At 44.6% G+C, this 14,718-nt stretch overlaps 1 protein-coding gene across 20 annotated transcripts in view; it reads left to right on the forward strand.

Moving 5' to 3' along the window:
* KALRN (kalirin RhoGEF kinase) overlaps positions 1–14,718 on the forward strand; it is a 677,424-nt gene that overhangs the window by 249,450 nt on the left and 413,256 nt on the right. For all 20 annotated transcript variants that reach the window (XM_043594359.1, XM_043594361.1, XM_043594360.1 and 17 more), the window contains exon 6: positions 12,082–12,204. In XM_043594359.1, the coding sequence (XP_043450294.1) occupies positions 12,082–12,204 (123 nt within the window). The remainder of the gene's footprint in view (positions 1–12,081; positions 12,205–14,718) is intronic.

Below are 14,718 nucleotides of genomic sequence, written 5' to 3' on the forward strand. Positions count from 1 at the left end.
GCCAGTTTCTCTGCCTTTCAATCTCTGCCCCTCTGAGACCCAGCCCCTCCCTCATCTTTTGTCATCCTTTCTCACCACCTCTCACTTGTGGAACTCTGTGTACCTCCTCTCTATTCCATATTTTAAGCCTCCAGGCCTTTGCTCAAGTTATGTCATCTCATTAAGGTGTTTCCATCCACAACTTCACCTGACCAAATCCTTTTGTCTTTCAAGTGTTGTTCAGCTGTTGCCACTCTCTGGAAGCCATTCATGTTTTTCCATACCTCTACCTCCGCCAAATGGGACCAATGCTCCTCTGTTGTCAGCTCCTGGTATATACTTTTCATAGTACTTTTCACACTTAAAGTTGACAGACTATTGATTACATTTGTCTCCCTCGCTAGCCTCTGACATTGCTGTTTATCATTAGTCTGTTATTCAATGTCCAGAATACAGTGAATACTCACTAAGTAAATAAAATATTGTGCTAAGCATCATGAGCATGTGACTGTATCAGGATGCTTTGGGCTACAAGAAACAGAAAACTGGAAACTCTGTTTCAGGTTTTGTCTTTTAATTCATTTTGTCCCTTTCCTTCCTATTCTCTTTATGTTAATCATGATTATCTTGAAAATGTTACCTGCCAATTCATAGCCTGGTCATCTCTGAGTCTATTTTCATTGCCTTTTGTTCTCTGCTTGTCAATCACTTTTCACTGTGTCCTCACATGGCTTGTAATTTTATACTGGATATTGCAGATGACACATTGTAGAGACTCTGGATTAGGTTATTTCCTTCTAACCTTTAAATTTCGTTCTGGGATGCAGTTAAATTACTAGCAGATCTTGATCTTATTGAGCCTTGGTTTAGGCTTTGCTATGACAGATCTACTTCCATCTTTTCATTAATCCGAGGGTAGAGCCCTTATTTTTAGGTTGTAGTTCCTACTCCTATATCCTGGTTCTTTCTGGGGACCCAACTCAGTGCCCAGAATGTTTACCAAAGTCTCTTCACACGGTTTGATTTAGACCTCTGAACATTTCCCCAGTACTGCATAACCTAAAATTTCTGTTCAGCTCTCAATACGTTATTCTCTGCTAGACTTTCTGGAGTCTTGCCTTGCAGGTGCACAGCTTAGGATTTGGCCAAAGACCTAAAGGAAATTTTAATGAAGATTTTTAGGGCTCCTTCTCTTAGTTCCCTCTTCCCTAATATTCTATCACCAAAATTCCAACCACCTTACCAGCTCTGAACTCTGTTTTTTTTATACCCATCAAAACTGCTGCTCGCTACTCAGCTTGTAGTTCTCTGCTTCACAGAGGGCTTACATTATGTGCTTCTCTTCCTTCACGGGTCATTGGTCTATGTTGGTTGTTGGCTTGTGCTTTTAAATAGTTTATAGATGGTAGGGTTAAGTGTGATACCAGCTACCCTATAGTGGACAGATGATGAGTCTCCACATGCACCATTTAAATAAAAAATGCAAGTGTACCAGAATCATCTAGAGAGCTCCTACTAAATCAGAATCTTAAGAGCAAAGTTTAGGAAGCTATATTTTTTACAAAAACACTTCAGATAGTTCTGAATTAAGGCTAGGTTTGTGAACTCCTGCAGTAGATTCCAGAGCAGAGAGTTTGGAGAAAAGAAAAATCAGTATGGGTTCACTTGGTCAAAGAAGGCATGATGAGGAGATGACACTTTAATTGCATTTCAAAGGATGGGAATAATTTGGGTATTTGGGTGTGGATCATTTCATAGGGGGAAAGATGTAGCACAGATATGGGGGTGGCAGTGAGCACAGTATGATGTATTTCCGTGGCAGTGAATAGCATATGGCTTGAAAGGATGCTTGGTATAGGACAGTGGTATGAAATAATAGGGAAAGGCAGATTTGGACCAGTTGAGGAAGAGGGGGGAGTGTCTTGAATGCCAGAACAAGGAGACTGGATTTTGTTTGTATTGTAGATGACAGCAGCAATAATTGTGTGAATGTGTGTGTGTGTGTGTGCGCGCGCACGTGTGTGTGCTCATGTGTGCATACACATGCGTGTTTCGACATGTCGAAAGCAGTATATTAAAGCAATGAACCTGGTAGGGGCAGATGGCTTGGTATAAAGGAGAAGATGGAGTCCAGGGAGACCAGTATGGAAGTGACTGTAGTAATACAGGCAGGAGGGGCTGTGTGGCAATTAGTAGCAGTAATGAAAAATAAAGGGCATATGTCAGAGTTATTTGAGGGAAGGAAGAACAAATGGGATCTGGGAGATGGGGTAAAGATGTGGGAAGTCAGAAGAAGGTAATAGTTTTCATAGAAAAGACACAGTAATTGAAGATGCTGTCTTGGGATATTCATATTGAGTTGAGTCACTAGGAATAGTCTGAAATTTAAGTGTTTATTTGGGAGACAGTTTGGTAGTGATTTAAAAGCATGGACTTTGGAGTCATGCAGACCTAATGAGTCTTCAATATGCCATTTGAGTTTTCATTATGTGACTTCAGCCAAATCATTAAATCTCTTTGAATCTGTTTCTTTAGCTACAAAAAAAGGTGGTGATGATCCCCTAGCTCCCAGGGTTGAGGATTGAGACAGTGTTTATGCACAACGTTCATTGTGCAGAGCCTGGCATGTATTTATTCTTGTCAGTTATCTGGGAAGTTATGGTTAGAGGGCACGCCAGAACCAGGAAATTGTGTGGGATTTAGGTTTAGATGGACATGAGATTCTAAATTGATACTCATCACTTACAAGCTGCGGGATCTTTGACAATTTGCTTCAACTCTTCACACTGAGTTTTCAGCATATTTAAGGTGGATTGAACAATACTTTCTTCGTACCATTATTATAAGGACCGCATGAGGTCATCTATTGAAGTTCTTGGTGTGGAACCTCAAGTATAGCTTGGCACATGAAATAGGAAACACCACTCGTGTTGTTGAAGATGTGAGCTTAGATGGATGTTTAGATGGGCAGAGCCTGGTGAATACAAGTCAGAGGGCCAAGTCTTGAGACTGTCTCAGTAAGGGTGTGAAGGACATGAAAGGAGGTCATGAAGGGGCAGTGATAGAAGTGGGAGGCAAGTTTGGATAGATCAGTGTAGGACTGGACAATTGGTCAGTTTTCACAATGACAGTGTTTCTATTGTTGGTTGTGTGGAGACACGAGGTGTCAGGGAAGAGTGTGCGTGTAGACTTGCTGGTGCCTCAGGGAGAATTTTGCCTGGGGTGGAGGCCTGTGAAAGCAGGAGAGGAATCTGGGCACGCGGCCAGAGAGAGGGAGTTTCAGAAAGGCCCGTGCTGGATTGTGAGGTGAGACCAAAGGGAAGGAGGAGTGGCAGAACCAAGGGCTCAGAAAGGAGGAGATGGTTGGTTTTCACTGTGGGCGCAGACTTACAGAAGTAGGACAGGTAGCCCCTGTTACAAGGAGTTAGGGAGGAAGTGGGTGGAGGGAAAATGGAGGCAACAGGGGCAGAATGTACTTCTAGAAGTTTGATGATAACAGGAAGGGTAGCCGGAGTGAAGCTCTGAGCACATTGGAAGTGTTAACAACAGTGTTAAGAGCATCAGCACCTGGGTTTGAATCTCAGGTAACCTCTCTGTGCTTTAGCTTCCTAGTCTGTCAAATTGAAATGATAATATTGGGGGCTAATATTGGGGAGATAATTATGAGATGAAGAGGATTAAATGAGTTAACATGTAAGTGGTTAGAATAGTGCCTAGCACATAGGGAGCATTCAACAAATGTTAGATGCTGTTATTGTTACCACTATCATTACTCTGTCACCGAGAGAAATTGAGAATAGGAGCGCAAGATGGAGAAAGAAGGCAAGATGAGAAGAGGCACGGTACTGTTGTTCTTATAGTTTGGCTCTGAAATTTGGAGACAACACCTACCAGGGAGTCTCCTTGGACTCTACCGAACACTGACTGCAAGACCATCATGGGTCACATTTCGCACTGATCTACTCAAGATGATATAATATGGCAACCATGGCTTACCAACAGAATAGTCTTTGCAGCAGTCCAGCTCAGGTGCAAGAAGACAAGATTCACGGTGGGCAGCTACAGAAGATGTCATGGCTTAAAAACTCCATGTCCCATGGGAGCCAGTAGCTCTTATAACATCACTGGCACAGCTTCCAGAGTCCCTGTAATGGGCGTGCCGTTAACATGAGTTGTCAAACTCAGGGAAGCCCAGGTTATGGTGTCCCCATTGGGTATTTACAGTTCATTGATTATCCTTCCAATCCAGATAGTTTACCAGTCATGGTGGGTATTCTTACCATAGGCAACATGTAACATGTTGTCACATACTGTCTTCACCTGTTTCCAGGGAAACAGAATTGGGATATTAAATGAAGGTCAGATTATCATGCAGAAGGGGAAAGATTTTGTTAACCCACTGCTCACAGTGGGATATTGGCCTTTTTTAGGACCATTCTAGAGGTGAGCAACAGTTAGAATGTTAGATCTGAGATTTGGGAATTAGGGAATTTGAATAGGGAAAGTGTAAGAAATGTGCTAGGGGATTGATAGGATATCTATAGGTCAGAGACAGAGCCTGGTCAGTGAAACTGTTTGGTGTCCTGGTTGAGTCATTGAGAGGGTCTCCCAGGTAACCATGCTGAGCCATCCTCCCTAGAGCAGCTGGGATTATGGTGGAAGACGAAAAATGGCTTGTCTTCTATACAACATATAGAAGTGTACCATCGACACACCGAAAGCCTAAAGGGAAACAGGCAGAGCCCAGAGCACCTCCTCTCCCTCAGTGGATATTTATTGACGCCTAGAGTGCATCAGGCACAAGTCCTAACTGCCTGCCCTTTCCCAGTATAAAGATGGCCTTTCAGAGCCCTGAGTGCCCATGGCCTGCAAGCCTTGTGGATACGCATGAGGTGACATGTCAAAGTCTCTCCAGTGAGGAATTCTGGGAACCTAGAAACTAGGTCCACATTTGGGGTCCTTTATTTTTTCTCCTTTTGTTCCTTTTTTTCCTTTATCAGGAGAGCTTGCAATCCTAGGAGAGTAGATAATTACAAACCAGAGTTGAAGGGTCTTAAGGGTTACAGAGTCTACATGTTGCCCTGTTTGCATGAGAATATATGCCCCAGCATGAGTTAGAGTTCACATGAACACAGAATTGTAAGGTGGGGAGATTAGTCTTTGGTTCCCATGCACTTTTCATTCCTTGTTCCTTTCCACCTCTCTTATCCAGTGCTCCTCTGCCACCACAGTTTGGATCTCACCTGTGGGTCATGATCACAAAGGGCCTTACTTTCTCATTGAGCTGTTTCTATATCCAAAATAAACTGATTTCAGGGGGGCTGTGGGAATGATGCATTTTAATAGGAGTCTGTCCTGAGTGAAAAGCTGTGAAGAGCCTAAGGGACTGAGACTAATAGTGAAAAAGTTGGGGAAGGCAGAGAGGATAAGGAAGGGAAGGTCTGGAAGCAAGGCAGGAGAGAGCAAGGTCCTGGTCCGGCCACACCATTAGGCCAGGAGGGCACCAGTGCCCTCAAGCTTAACCCTTAGAGGGGTGTACAGGTCTCTGAATCCTGTGTGGGCAAGGGCACCCACAGTGCCCCTCTGTGTATGTGAAAGTGGAGGCAATGGGAAGATGCACAGGTGTCTCTGGGCTGTGTCTGTGCAGCACCCTGTGGTCACTGTGGGGTACTTCTTGGGGAGGGGTGGGCAGGGGACATGTTTGTATATGAGGTGCGGTATGATTCCTATTAGCCCACGGTGATTTTGCAGTAAGGTGAACCTACTGCAATTTTAAATCCATACTTTTCATCTGTTTTGTGCTCTAAATGAAAATGTTAGGGTAATATGTACACTAGAGTATGTTCGCTAAATAGGTTTAAAAATCTATCAGGTATGCAGCACTTAAAGAAAGAATAAAACCATTACCTTATTTAAATCTCACTATTACCCAAAGGTTAAAATAGTAAAAATTGTTATCCCATTTTGCAGATAAAGAAACAGATTTTCAGGCCAATAACCTAGCTTACCAAAGTTTATATAGCAGAATCTATATTCAAACCCAAGATTTGGAGGCTCTGTTCTTTGCACTCTAATACACATAAAACTTTGTTGTGGAACGGACCACGTGTGTCCAAGATGTAGCCAGGTTCACCGGCAAGGAGTTGTTAGCACTGTTTAGGGCATAAGCTTTTTGGCTGGGTCACTCCTGTGTACAAGCAGGGTCCAGGAGACACAGGTGATACCGCAATGTATGTATTTAGGCAAAGAAAATCCATTGCTTGCCTTCTATCCTCTTAATCAACTTATCAAAGCTGAATATAAGCAACTTGAAAAACAATATAATCTATAATTACAGACAATGTAAAATATTAACAGTAGGTGGTAAGGTGGTTTGAAAGTTAAAACTCTAAATCAGATACCATTGCTAAATTTGGCAAATGAAGGAAAATAAGCCCAAGATCCTTATTTAATTTCTTTGCTCCATGAAATAGTTTATGCTTCATTAAAAACAGAACAGAACAATAGTAACCTTTTTGCTATCCCTATCTTCATAACAAAAGGAGAAAAAGGTTTCTGTTTATTTCCCTAATTTGCATTTAAATAGATTCTTTTTGTCATTTATTATATACTAAGAACTAGATTTTTATCTTTCGGCAAAATTGTAGCCAGCATGAAAAAAAAAATTACATAGTTTAGTTAAAAGCAAAACATGAAAAAGAAAAAAAAAAACAACAAAAATCCAAGTAGCTTACATGTAACATCTATCTTCTTAATGAGACGAAACTATGTTAGTTTTCAAACAAAGAGATAAAATTTCATTATTTAGACATGAACTTTCCTCTTAGAAGAATTTTGTTGTCATATTAAATTTTGTTAAACCTACCATTTGTAGCTTCTCAAAAAAAAAAAAAAAAAAAGATCCAAATGTTTGAAACTACTGTGGAGATATTGTCTTTAGGTTTTTTTGTTTGTTTGTTTTCCTTTAGCTTTTTTGGGTCAGTCTAGTTCAAGTGTCTTCCAGAGAGCCCAATTCCAATAGATCAAATCATAAAATGACCTGGCTGGAATGGAGCTTAGAAAGGGCCAGCTTGTCTGGGAATTAGCAACCCCAGAGCCACCTCACGCATGCATTCATTCACTTGGCAAGTATTTACTGAGAGTAAGTGAGGCTGTTTGAATCAGCCATCCCCAGGCCCTAGTGGGGCAGACCTGAGGGGAGAGAAGCAGGCTGGGTATTGGAGAGTGAATGGCTTCATGTGAGCGATAGCACCTTACCTTATCTAGAACCTCACAGGGCCCTGGTGGCTGCTTTTTGTGTAGTAACTCCCCTGGGGGACCAGGCACAAGAGGTCCTACAGCTATGTGCAGGAGGCAGGGCAATGTCCCGAGAGCCTGGCTCAACAGGCACTCAGTGAATGTGCACTGGGTGTAGTGAATGAATTCTAGACCCCGGCCTTTGCTTCTCTGAGCCTGTTTCCCAGTCTATAAAACAGCCCTAATGGACGCAGTGAGATGAAGTGTTTGAATGGACGTGTTAGGTAGAAGCTAGATATGAGAAGTCAAAGGCAAGCCCTGAGGAACCTTCATCCCTTGACCTCAAAGATTTCAGAGTCCCAAAGATTTTATCCCAAGTGATAAAATGGGCAGTTAGACCTGAGCTCATGGCAAGAACAGTGATAAATAGATTGCACATGAGAAGCCTGGGGGCACAACATCCTGACCTTGGGTCTTCCAAGAGCTTGGGCCTGACTGATCAAGAGCCACAGGAGCAGAGCTTGCTCTTCTCTTCCACCTCTGCCCCAGGGTAACCCTAGACTCATTACAATGCATTTGTATTGTGGGTACAGCCCCGCCCCCATGGAAAAGGGCTGCCATGAAGAGTCTGGTACTAACACTGTGGGCTCAAAAACTCCCCCTCCCAACCTGTGAAAGGAGTACCCCAAATGATGGGAAGCAGCATCCATCAGAGACCACCCCGCTGTGCATCACCACTCCTTCTAGCCCAGAAGGACCCACTGAATATCCAATCCCAAACAACCTAGGGGCCAGTTCCACCTCTTGGAACCTGCCTGCTCTCCCTAGATGGTATACTGTTGCTCCAATAAGACTGTTCTCTGCTTTTACGTTGGGCACTGATCCTTAATTCTTTATTGCATTGGTGCCAAGAGCTGAGACACGCTTTTTGCACTGACAGACATTTTGGACTCTAACACACCAGACAAATGTCGGGGCTGAGACTAAGCCTTTCTCCGGCTACCAAATAACACCAGTTTTCTCACTGTCATTCTTTTCTTCAAATGTTAGAAATGTAAATTGCAGCAATGAATATACCTTCTGATCCAGGAGACTCATTAAAACTATTTTCTTCTGAATGAAAAAAAAATGCATTCCATAAATTTCCGAACTGGGCTGAACGTAAAACCAGGAGCTTACCTCCTTTCAGGGAGCCACTTATCCCTTGCAAATGAGGAGAAACCCAGAAATGAGACTTTCCCAGTCTCATGGGTACTTAGTGACAGAACCAGGCTTGGAGCCAGCCCCGTCCTCATCCTACTCAGTGCACACATGCACATGAGTGCACACACACATGCACATGTGCACATATGACCACATTCTCTCCACAACCAGTTGTATTGAATGCAGAAGAAATGATGGTGACCCTTGCAGATAGCCAGGTTTGCAAGGGTGCAAGTTATATACTATAAGGCAGTAGACGCGGGCCCAGAGAAGACTTGAGACTGTCTCTTAGGAAATAGCCACCTTGGAGAGATTCTGGTTTCTGATGTCATGTGGGACCATCTGGTCCCCAGAGTAGGTCTTTTTTTCTTTCTCCCTGAGGTATGTATCACCTCTTTGGAGCTCTGCCTCCGGCACCAGTGATCTTGCCAGAACCCCCAGCCACCCGAGAGCTGCTGGTGTGCTCCACGGTGGAGGCAGAATTGAGGAATGGCCTGGGTATGGACATTGTGTGAGAAGCCCATTCAGAGAAGTGCATAGTTTCTTCTGCGCACCCTACTCTTGCCTGTCTTTTCATTCCCTTCTCTTCTTGCTTTCCAGCCTGACTGGCCCCTATCCAGCAAGCCCTGCTCTGTAGTCCAGCAGGGACTTGGCACCAGGCAATCTAATCATTCTGGTGCTAGCATGTAACTTCACTGCTTATTTGCGTATCTAAATAGTCATTTAACAGAAAATACAGGGAAGGTCACTTCTCGGCCACTGTGATATCCAAGAAAGCATATGGAGTGAGTGCTTTTCATCACAAGTTCTAAGGACTTAAGACATTTCAGATTTTCATTAACTTTATTGATTCTTTTGTCAATAAGGAACAGAGATGAGAAATTATTTTAAAATGGGGTTGAGAGGCGGAATTTTAAAGATCTAAAATTACAGAATAAGATTCCTCTACACTCCTGGGGCACTTGTCTTCTTTTTCCCTTTGTCCTTAAGAATAATTGCGGGGGGAGGGAGAGCCCTGACCTGTGCCAGCGCCCTGGAGATGACTACTGCTGTCAGACCCAGGATACTGCACACAGCAGATGTTGACCCAGACTCTGCAGGAGCCCCCAGCCTGAAACATCCTCTGATACTCGAAAGTGAGGAGTGATACTTTCCTTCTTCCTTTATTATCCCAGAGAGATAGCTGAGAGTGATCTGGGTAATTCAAAAGGGAGAATCACTTCCAAGCCATGCATGATTGCATTTGGAAGGTGATGTGTTTATACTTAACTGTGAGTTACCACAGCCTCGATGTCTCTCTCCTGACCTCCTGACACAGAAGTCTAACTGCCCACAGTGCACCTCTGCTTGAAATTCTCATCAGCCTCTCAAACTTGGCACATCTAAGACAGAACCTGCTATCTCCTGATCCCCACCCCAGCTTCTTATCCTCCTCTTTATGTGGCACTCATGGTAGCACCTTTCCTATGAGGACCCAGGGTGCTGTGCCAGACACCTGGCTATTCCCTACCTCTTCCTCACCCTCCCTCCCAGAATAACTGTGAGTCCTCGGTCCCGTTCCCAGGAGCTCTCAAGCCTGCCCACTCCTGCCCATGGCAGACTCCGCTACCATGCCCCTAACCCAGGCTTCCAGATTCTAATCCCCACCCACCCCTCGTCAATGGGATTACTGTGACAGCTTCCTAACCCTTCTCTCTGCCCTGCCTCACCCCACCAGTCCACATCCCTCAGTGCGATCAAAGCTCATATCACACTTCACTGTTCGGCTTAAAACCTTCCACTGCTGCTTGTTGCCCACAGAATGTAGTCCAGGTTTCTTAAAGCCTGTGTCCAGGGCTCTCCATAGTCAGCTGCCTCATCTGCCTCTCCAGCCACATCTTCTCCTCACGTCAGGCTCCGGAAGCACAGCTGGGATGCTTCCAGAAGCTGCACATACTTCTGGAACTGGCTGCCCCAAGTTCTGCCTCTTAGGTCTTCCCATTGCCTGGAGCTCCCATCTCCCTCACCCAACCCTGGCTAATTCCAGGTGGCACCTCCTATGGGAAGCCTTCTCTGCTCTTCTTTGTCCCCACTCCATTAAGGATGGGAGCTAGTATGGAAGAACATATGGGACTTTATCTTGATAGATATTTTTCGAGTCATGATTTTAATCAAGTCCTGTGCCAAGTTGTACTAGCATTATATCTGAGTCCCTGTCTGTTTTCCATACTGGCCTTTAAACCACTTAAACCTAAGAACCATATTTTAGTCACTCTTGTTTTCCATTGCCTTGGACCGTACCTGGCACATAGCAAGTGTCTTGTAAATGTAAAAGGTTGAATACAACTGAAAAAGCAAATTCACTTCGCTGTTCAAAGGGGAATAATAAATGAGTCTGAGGTTCTGCCTCTAGGAAGGCTGGAGCCATCTTTGCAGCTTCTCCGCCTGCACCTGTGCTCAGCTCCTCCATGCTCTGCTCTGCAGCGGAGCCCGTCCCAAACTATGGGGCTTCAGTTCCAAGTATAGGAGTCGTCTTTTCAAAGGCTTCACACCTTTCCTGTTACATCACTTGACTGCACTTGGATGATAAAGAGGATTTCTTGGCTTGGGTACTAGGGAAGTCCAGAAACAAGCCAGAGATCAGGCAAAGCTCAATCAGGGATCTGCCTGCCTCCTGTCGGTGTTTTGGCTATACCCTTTCTCTGCTCATCAGCTTCACCCTTAGGCTGCCAGCAGAATGGCTGTAACAATTTGAGGCTCAGGGTCACAATGACAGTATCAGAGGACCAGAAATTATATCTGAAGAACTAGGTTCTATTTTCCCAGACCAGTGTCTTATTGTACTGAATTGGATAACATTCCTTTTCTGAGATAATCCCTTTGGCTGGGAAATGTCCTACACTGACTGGCTTAGATGTGGTGTCCTGAGGATGGATAACCTTTAGAGTGATCCCTCCCTTGGAACTGGGGTTCTGGTCAACTCCCCTTAATGTGTGTGGGCTGCCTGGGAGAGAGGTGGAAGGCGAAACAAAAACCAGGGTAGAGAGCTAAGGGGAGGAAAATGGCTCAGTGCCCACTGCGCCAGGCAGTGCTCACCCTACCCCCCAAATCCCTCCTCTTCTGGTTCCTGATAGGTTATAGCAGAAACCTTGGAACTGGGGAGCTGTGGAGTCATGAGAAAAGGTGGTTTAGTCCAGAGTCACTTCAACAATGTGTGTGGTTGGGTGACATGATATGGATCAGTGGCATGTTAGGGTGCCCTGTTGCTTCTCTTCTGCTAGTGCAGTAGGGAGTGGATTAAGCCTCCATGTTGTGCCCTCAGCGCCTGTCCTTAAAACAAGCATGGTGTCCTTTTGAGGCTTTGTAAATGTTTTTCCAAAGGAGTAGTAGATAGGGGTAATAACAATAGCTTTTTCCCCCATCTCCCTGATTCTCTCATTCGTTTTCTCTTCTTCCCCTAGGCTCTATAGAGTAGCACAGAGGCTGATGCATCCTTATGCTAAAAGTGAGGGCTTTCCTGGGAGACCAGGCTGTGGGCCACCCCCACTCTGAGAATGATGACTGGTTCTCACTGGGCTCCGGCAGGAGGACTCTTTTTTTTTTTTTTTTCTCCAGTAGCTCAAAGTTTTGCACTGTTGGACCCATGACCCTTCTGACTACTCTGTACCTTCTTGTCACCTCTAGATGTTCGACTGGATAAGCCACAACAAGGAGTTATTCCTCCAGAGCCATACGGAGATCGGCGTGAGCTACCAGCATGCTCTAGACCTCCAGACACAGCACAATCACTTTGCCATGAACTCCATGGTGAGTAGAGGGCCTGCTCTCTGTACTGCCTCTGGGGGCTGGGCAGTGGGAGTGGGAGGACCTGGGGGGGGGGGGGGAGGAGAAGAAGGAGGGAGGGGTGGAAATAGACTTGAGACCTGAGTGAAAAGGAGGAATTCTAAACATGCGGATTCTGTAGCATTCCGTGGGGATGTGTGCAGGACACATGGCCAGCCTGCTGTTCCTATCGCAGATTATGGCTCCATTTCTGCCTCTGGACTCTGCTTTACTTGGTGAAAGAAAGGTGCTGGGATTGTAGAAGGCATTTGCTCGGCACAGGACTATAAGGGAAAGTCACCAGTTCCACTCTGCTGATTTAACCAACATTTTTGGGTCCTTAGCATATGTGAGTGACTGAACTGGGATGGTGTGGGACCGCAGGCTCATTGGAAACAGTTGAGTGAATTGGGGCTGTTTAGACTGGAGAAGGGCAGCCTTAAGGGATACATAATTGCTGCCTTCAGATATATGAAGGTTTACCTTGGAGAAAGGAGGGTAGAATTGCTTTGTGTTGGTCTAGAAGGCAGAACTGTGGGGGAGTGCAGTTGGAAGGGGAGGCAGGATGTAGCTCAGGCGGGTGGGAGGCCCTGGGAGCTAGCAAACTCCCCAGGTTGAAGAGTGTTCAAGCAGATGCTGAATTCACAGAGAGATATTTGCTAGCTGTGTGGCCATATGGAATTTATTTCTCTGGGCTTCAGTTTCTTCATTTGTAAAATGACAGTAATAACTACCTTATAAGGTTGTTGTGAGGGTTCAATTAGTTAATTGTAAAGCGGTTAGAGTTGCGCCTGGTTCATAGTAAGTTATCAGTTAATATTGGTGTGATGATGATGATGATGATGATGATGATGATGAGGTCTAGTCCAGATAAAACCTATGATCCTTTGTAAACCTAACACTTTGGGATACTGTTTTTTCTGTGTGGTTGCCCCAAGACTTTATTTCAAAATCTTGTCTGCCCTTTGAACCTACTTTACTCAAAATGCCTGTAGCCTAATTTTTCTCTGACTTACCTCCCTCTGTTCTTCTGCCAGCTCTTCCTACTTGTGCTCCTGGTCAAAAAGAATAGCTCCACTGCCATTCCCCCCCCCCCCCCCCACACACACACACAAACACCAACCCCACCATATATCTGAACACCAAAGACACCTTCTTGTTTTCAGCCAGTGGTGCTGGGAGGGGGGGCAAGTGTTAGGAAAACATAAAACATGGAGGATCACAGAGGCCAGGAAGGAAGGGAGTTTCATTTTCTACCAGGTTGTTTTAAATACGCTACGTACTAAATTTCATGTCCTGAAGAAGAAACCATTTTGGCCTTAAGTTGTTCAGTGTCTAGTTGGGGAAATAACCCAATCATGATGTAGCTTGATATATGCAGTGATAGAGATATGCTGAGTTAACAAAAACTCTAATATCTCAGTGGTTTAAAACAATAGGGATTTATTTCTTGGTCCTACCATATGCCCATCACTGGCCGGTAGGAGTTCTTCTCATCAAGGTCACTGGGGATTCAGGCTGGCAGAGCAGCGGCTGTCTCACATGCTGCTGGTTGCCCCGCACTTGCTGGCTCTGAAGCCTTCTGCCTAGAAGTGTCACATGCCACTTTTGATCACATCTCATTAGCTGACATCAGGCATACGGCCACATCTAACCTGCTGAGTGGAGATGTATGTCCTACCATGTGTTCGGGAGAAGAGAGCGGGGTATTTGTGAATAGCCCTAATGACTAGCACAGGGAACCATAGCAAGGTGTAAGTCAGAGATGATCGTCATGAAATTAGCATAGCAAGAGAACTGTGGCTACAGAATAGGAGGTTGTAGGACCAGGCAAGGAAAACATCAACACTGATTTTGTTATCAGTTTTGCCTACAATAGACTTGTGTCTTCATCTAAATGTAAAGACTCATTTCCTTCTAACTAGTCTCCTATAATTATGTCTCATCCCTGGCTCACTTTAGTCACAGAGGAGCAAAGCAATTGATCACAGGTGATTAAGAATGTGAACTCAAATCTAGTCAAGTTTGATTATCTGGGTGCCTTGTGGACGTCCCCTGGTGAATTTTACAAATTCTGTGCCAGAATCTTCATGTCACCCAACTGCTTGGCCCTGAGGCAGAGAAACTCATTTTAATAAGAAGCAAAGACAAACATAATTAGGGAGGTAACTCTGCTACCAAGCCCCTCAAAACAATGAACTACAAAGCTAAATAGAGCCTTTGGCTTTGAATTATCTGCACCACTGCTCTTCTCTGTTAATATGGATCACTGAGAGTTAATGGCACAACAGAAACCTTTCTCATGACAAATTTACTTTAGAAGTCTCCATTTTCAGGACAAAAACAAGGGAGGAAATTTACTGAAGGGAAGCCTCTTGTGGAGCTGGGAGAGAGAGAAGAGATTTAATATACAACAGCCAATTAGCATGCTCAGCCCATCTCATAGTCTCCAACGGCTGGCTGTGAAGGCATGCCACACTCAGAGGCCTCCTTGGACTG

The sequence above is a fragment of the Prionailurus bengalensis genome, chromosome C2 (genome assembly GCF_016509475.1).
Source record: "Prionailurus bengalensis isolate Pbe53 chromosome C2, Fcat_Pben_1.1_paternal_pri, whole genome shotgun sequence".
In the NCBI taxonomy this organism is placed as follows: Eukaryota; Metazoa; Chordata; class Mammalia; order Carnivora; family Felidae; genus Prionailurus; species Prionailurus bengalensis.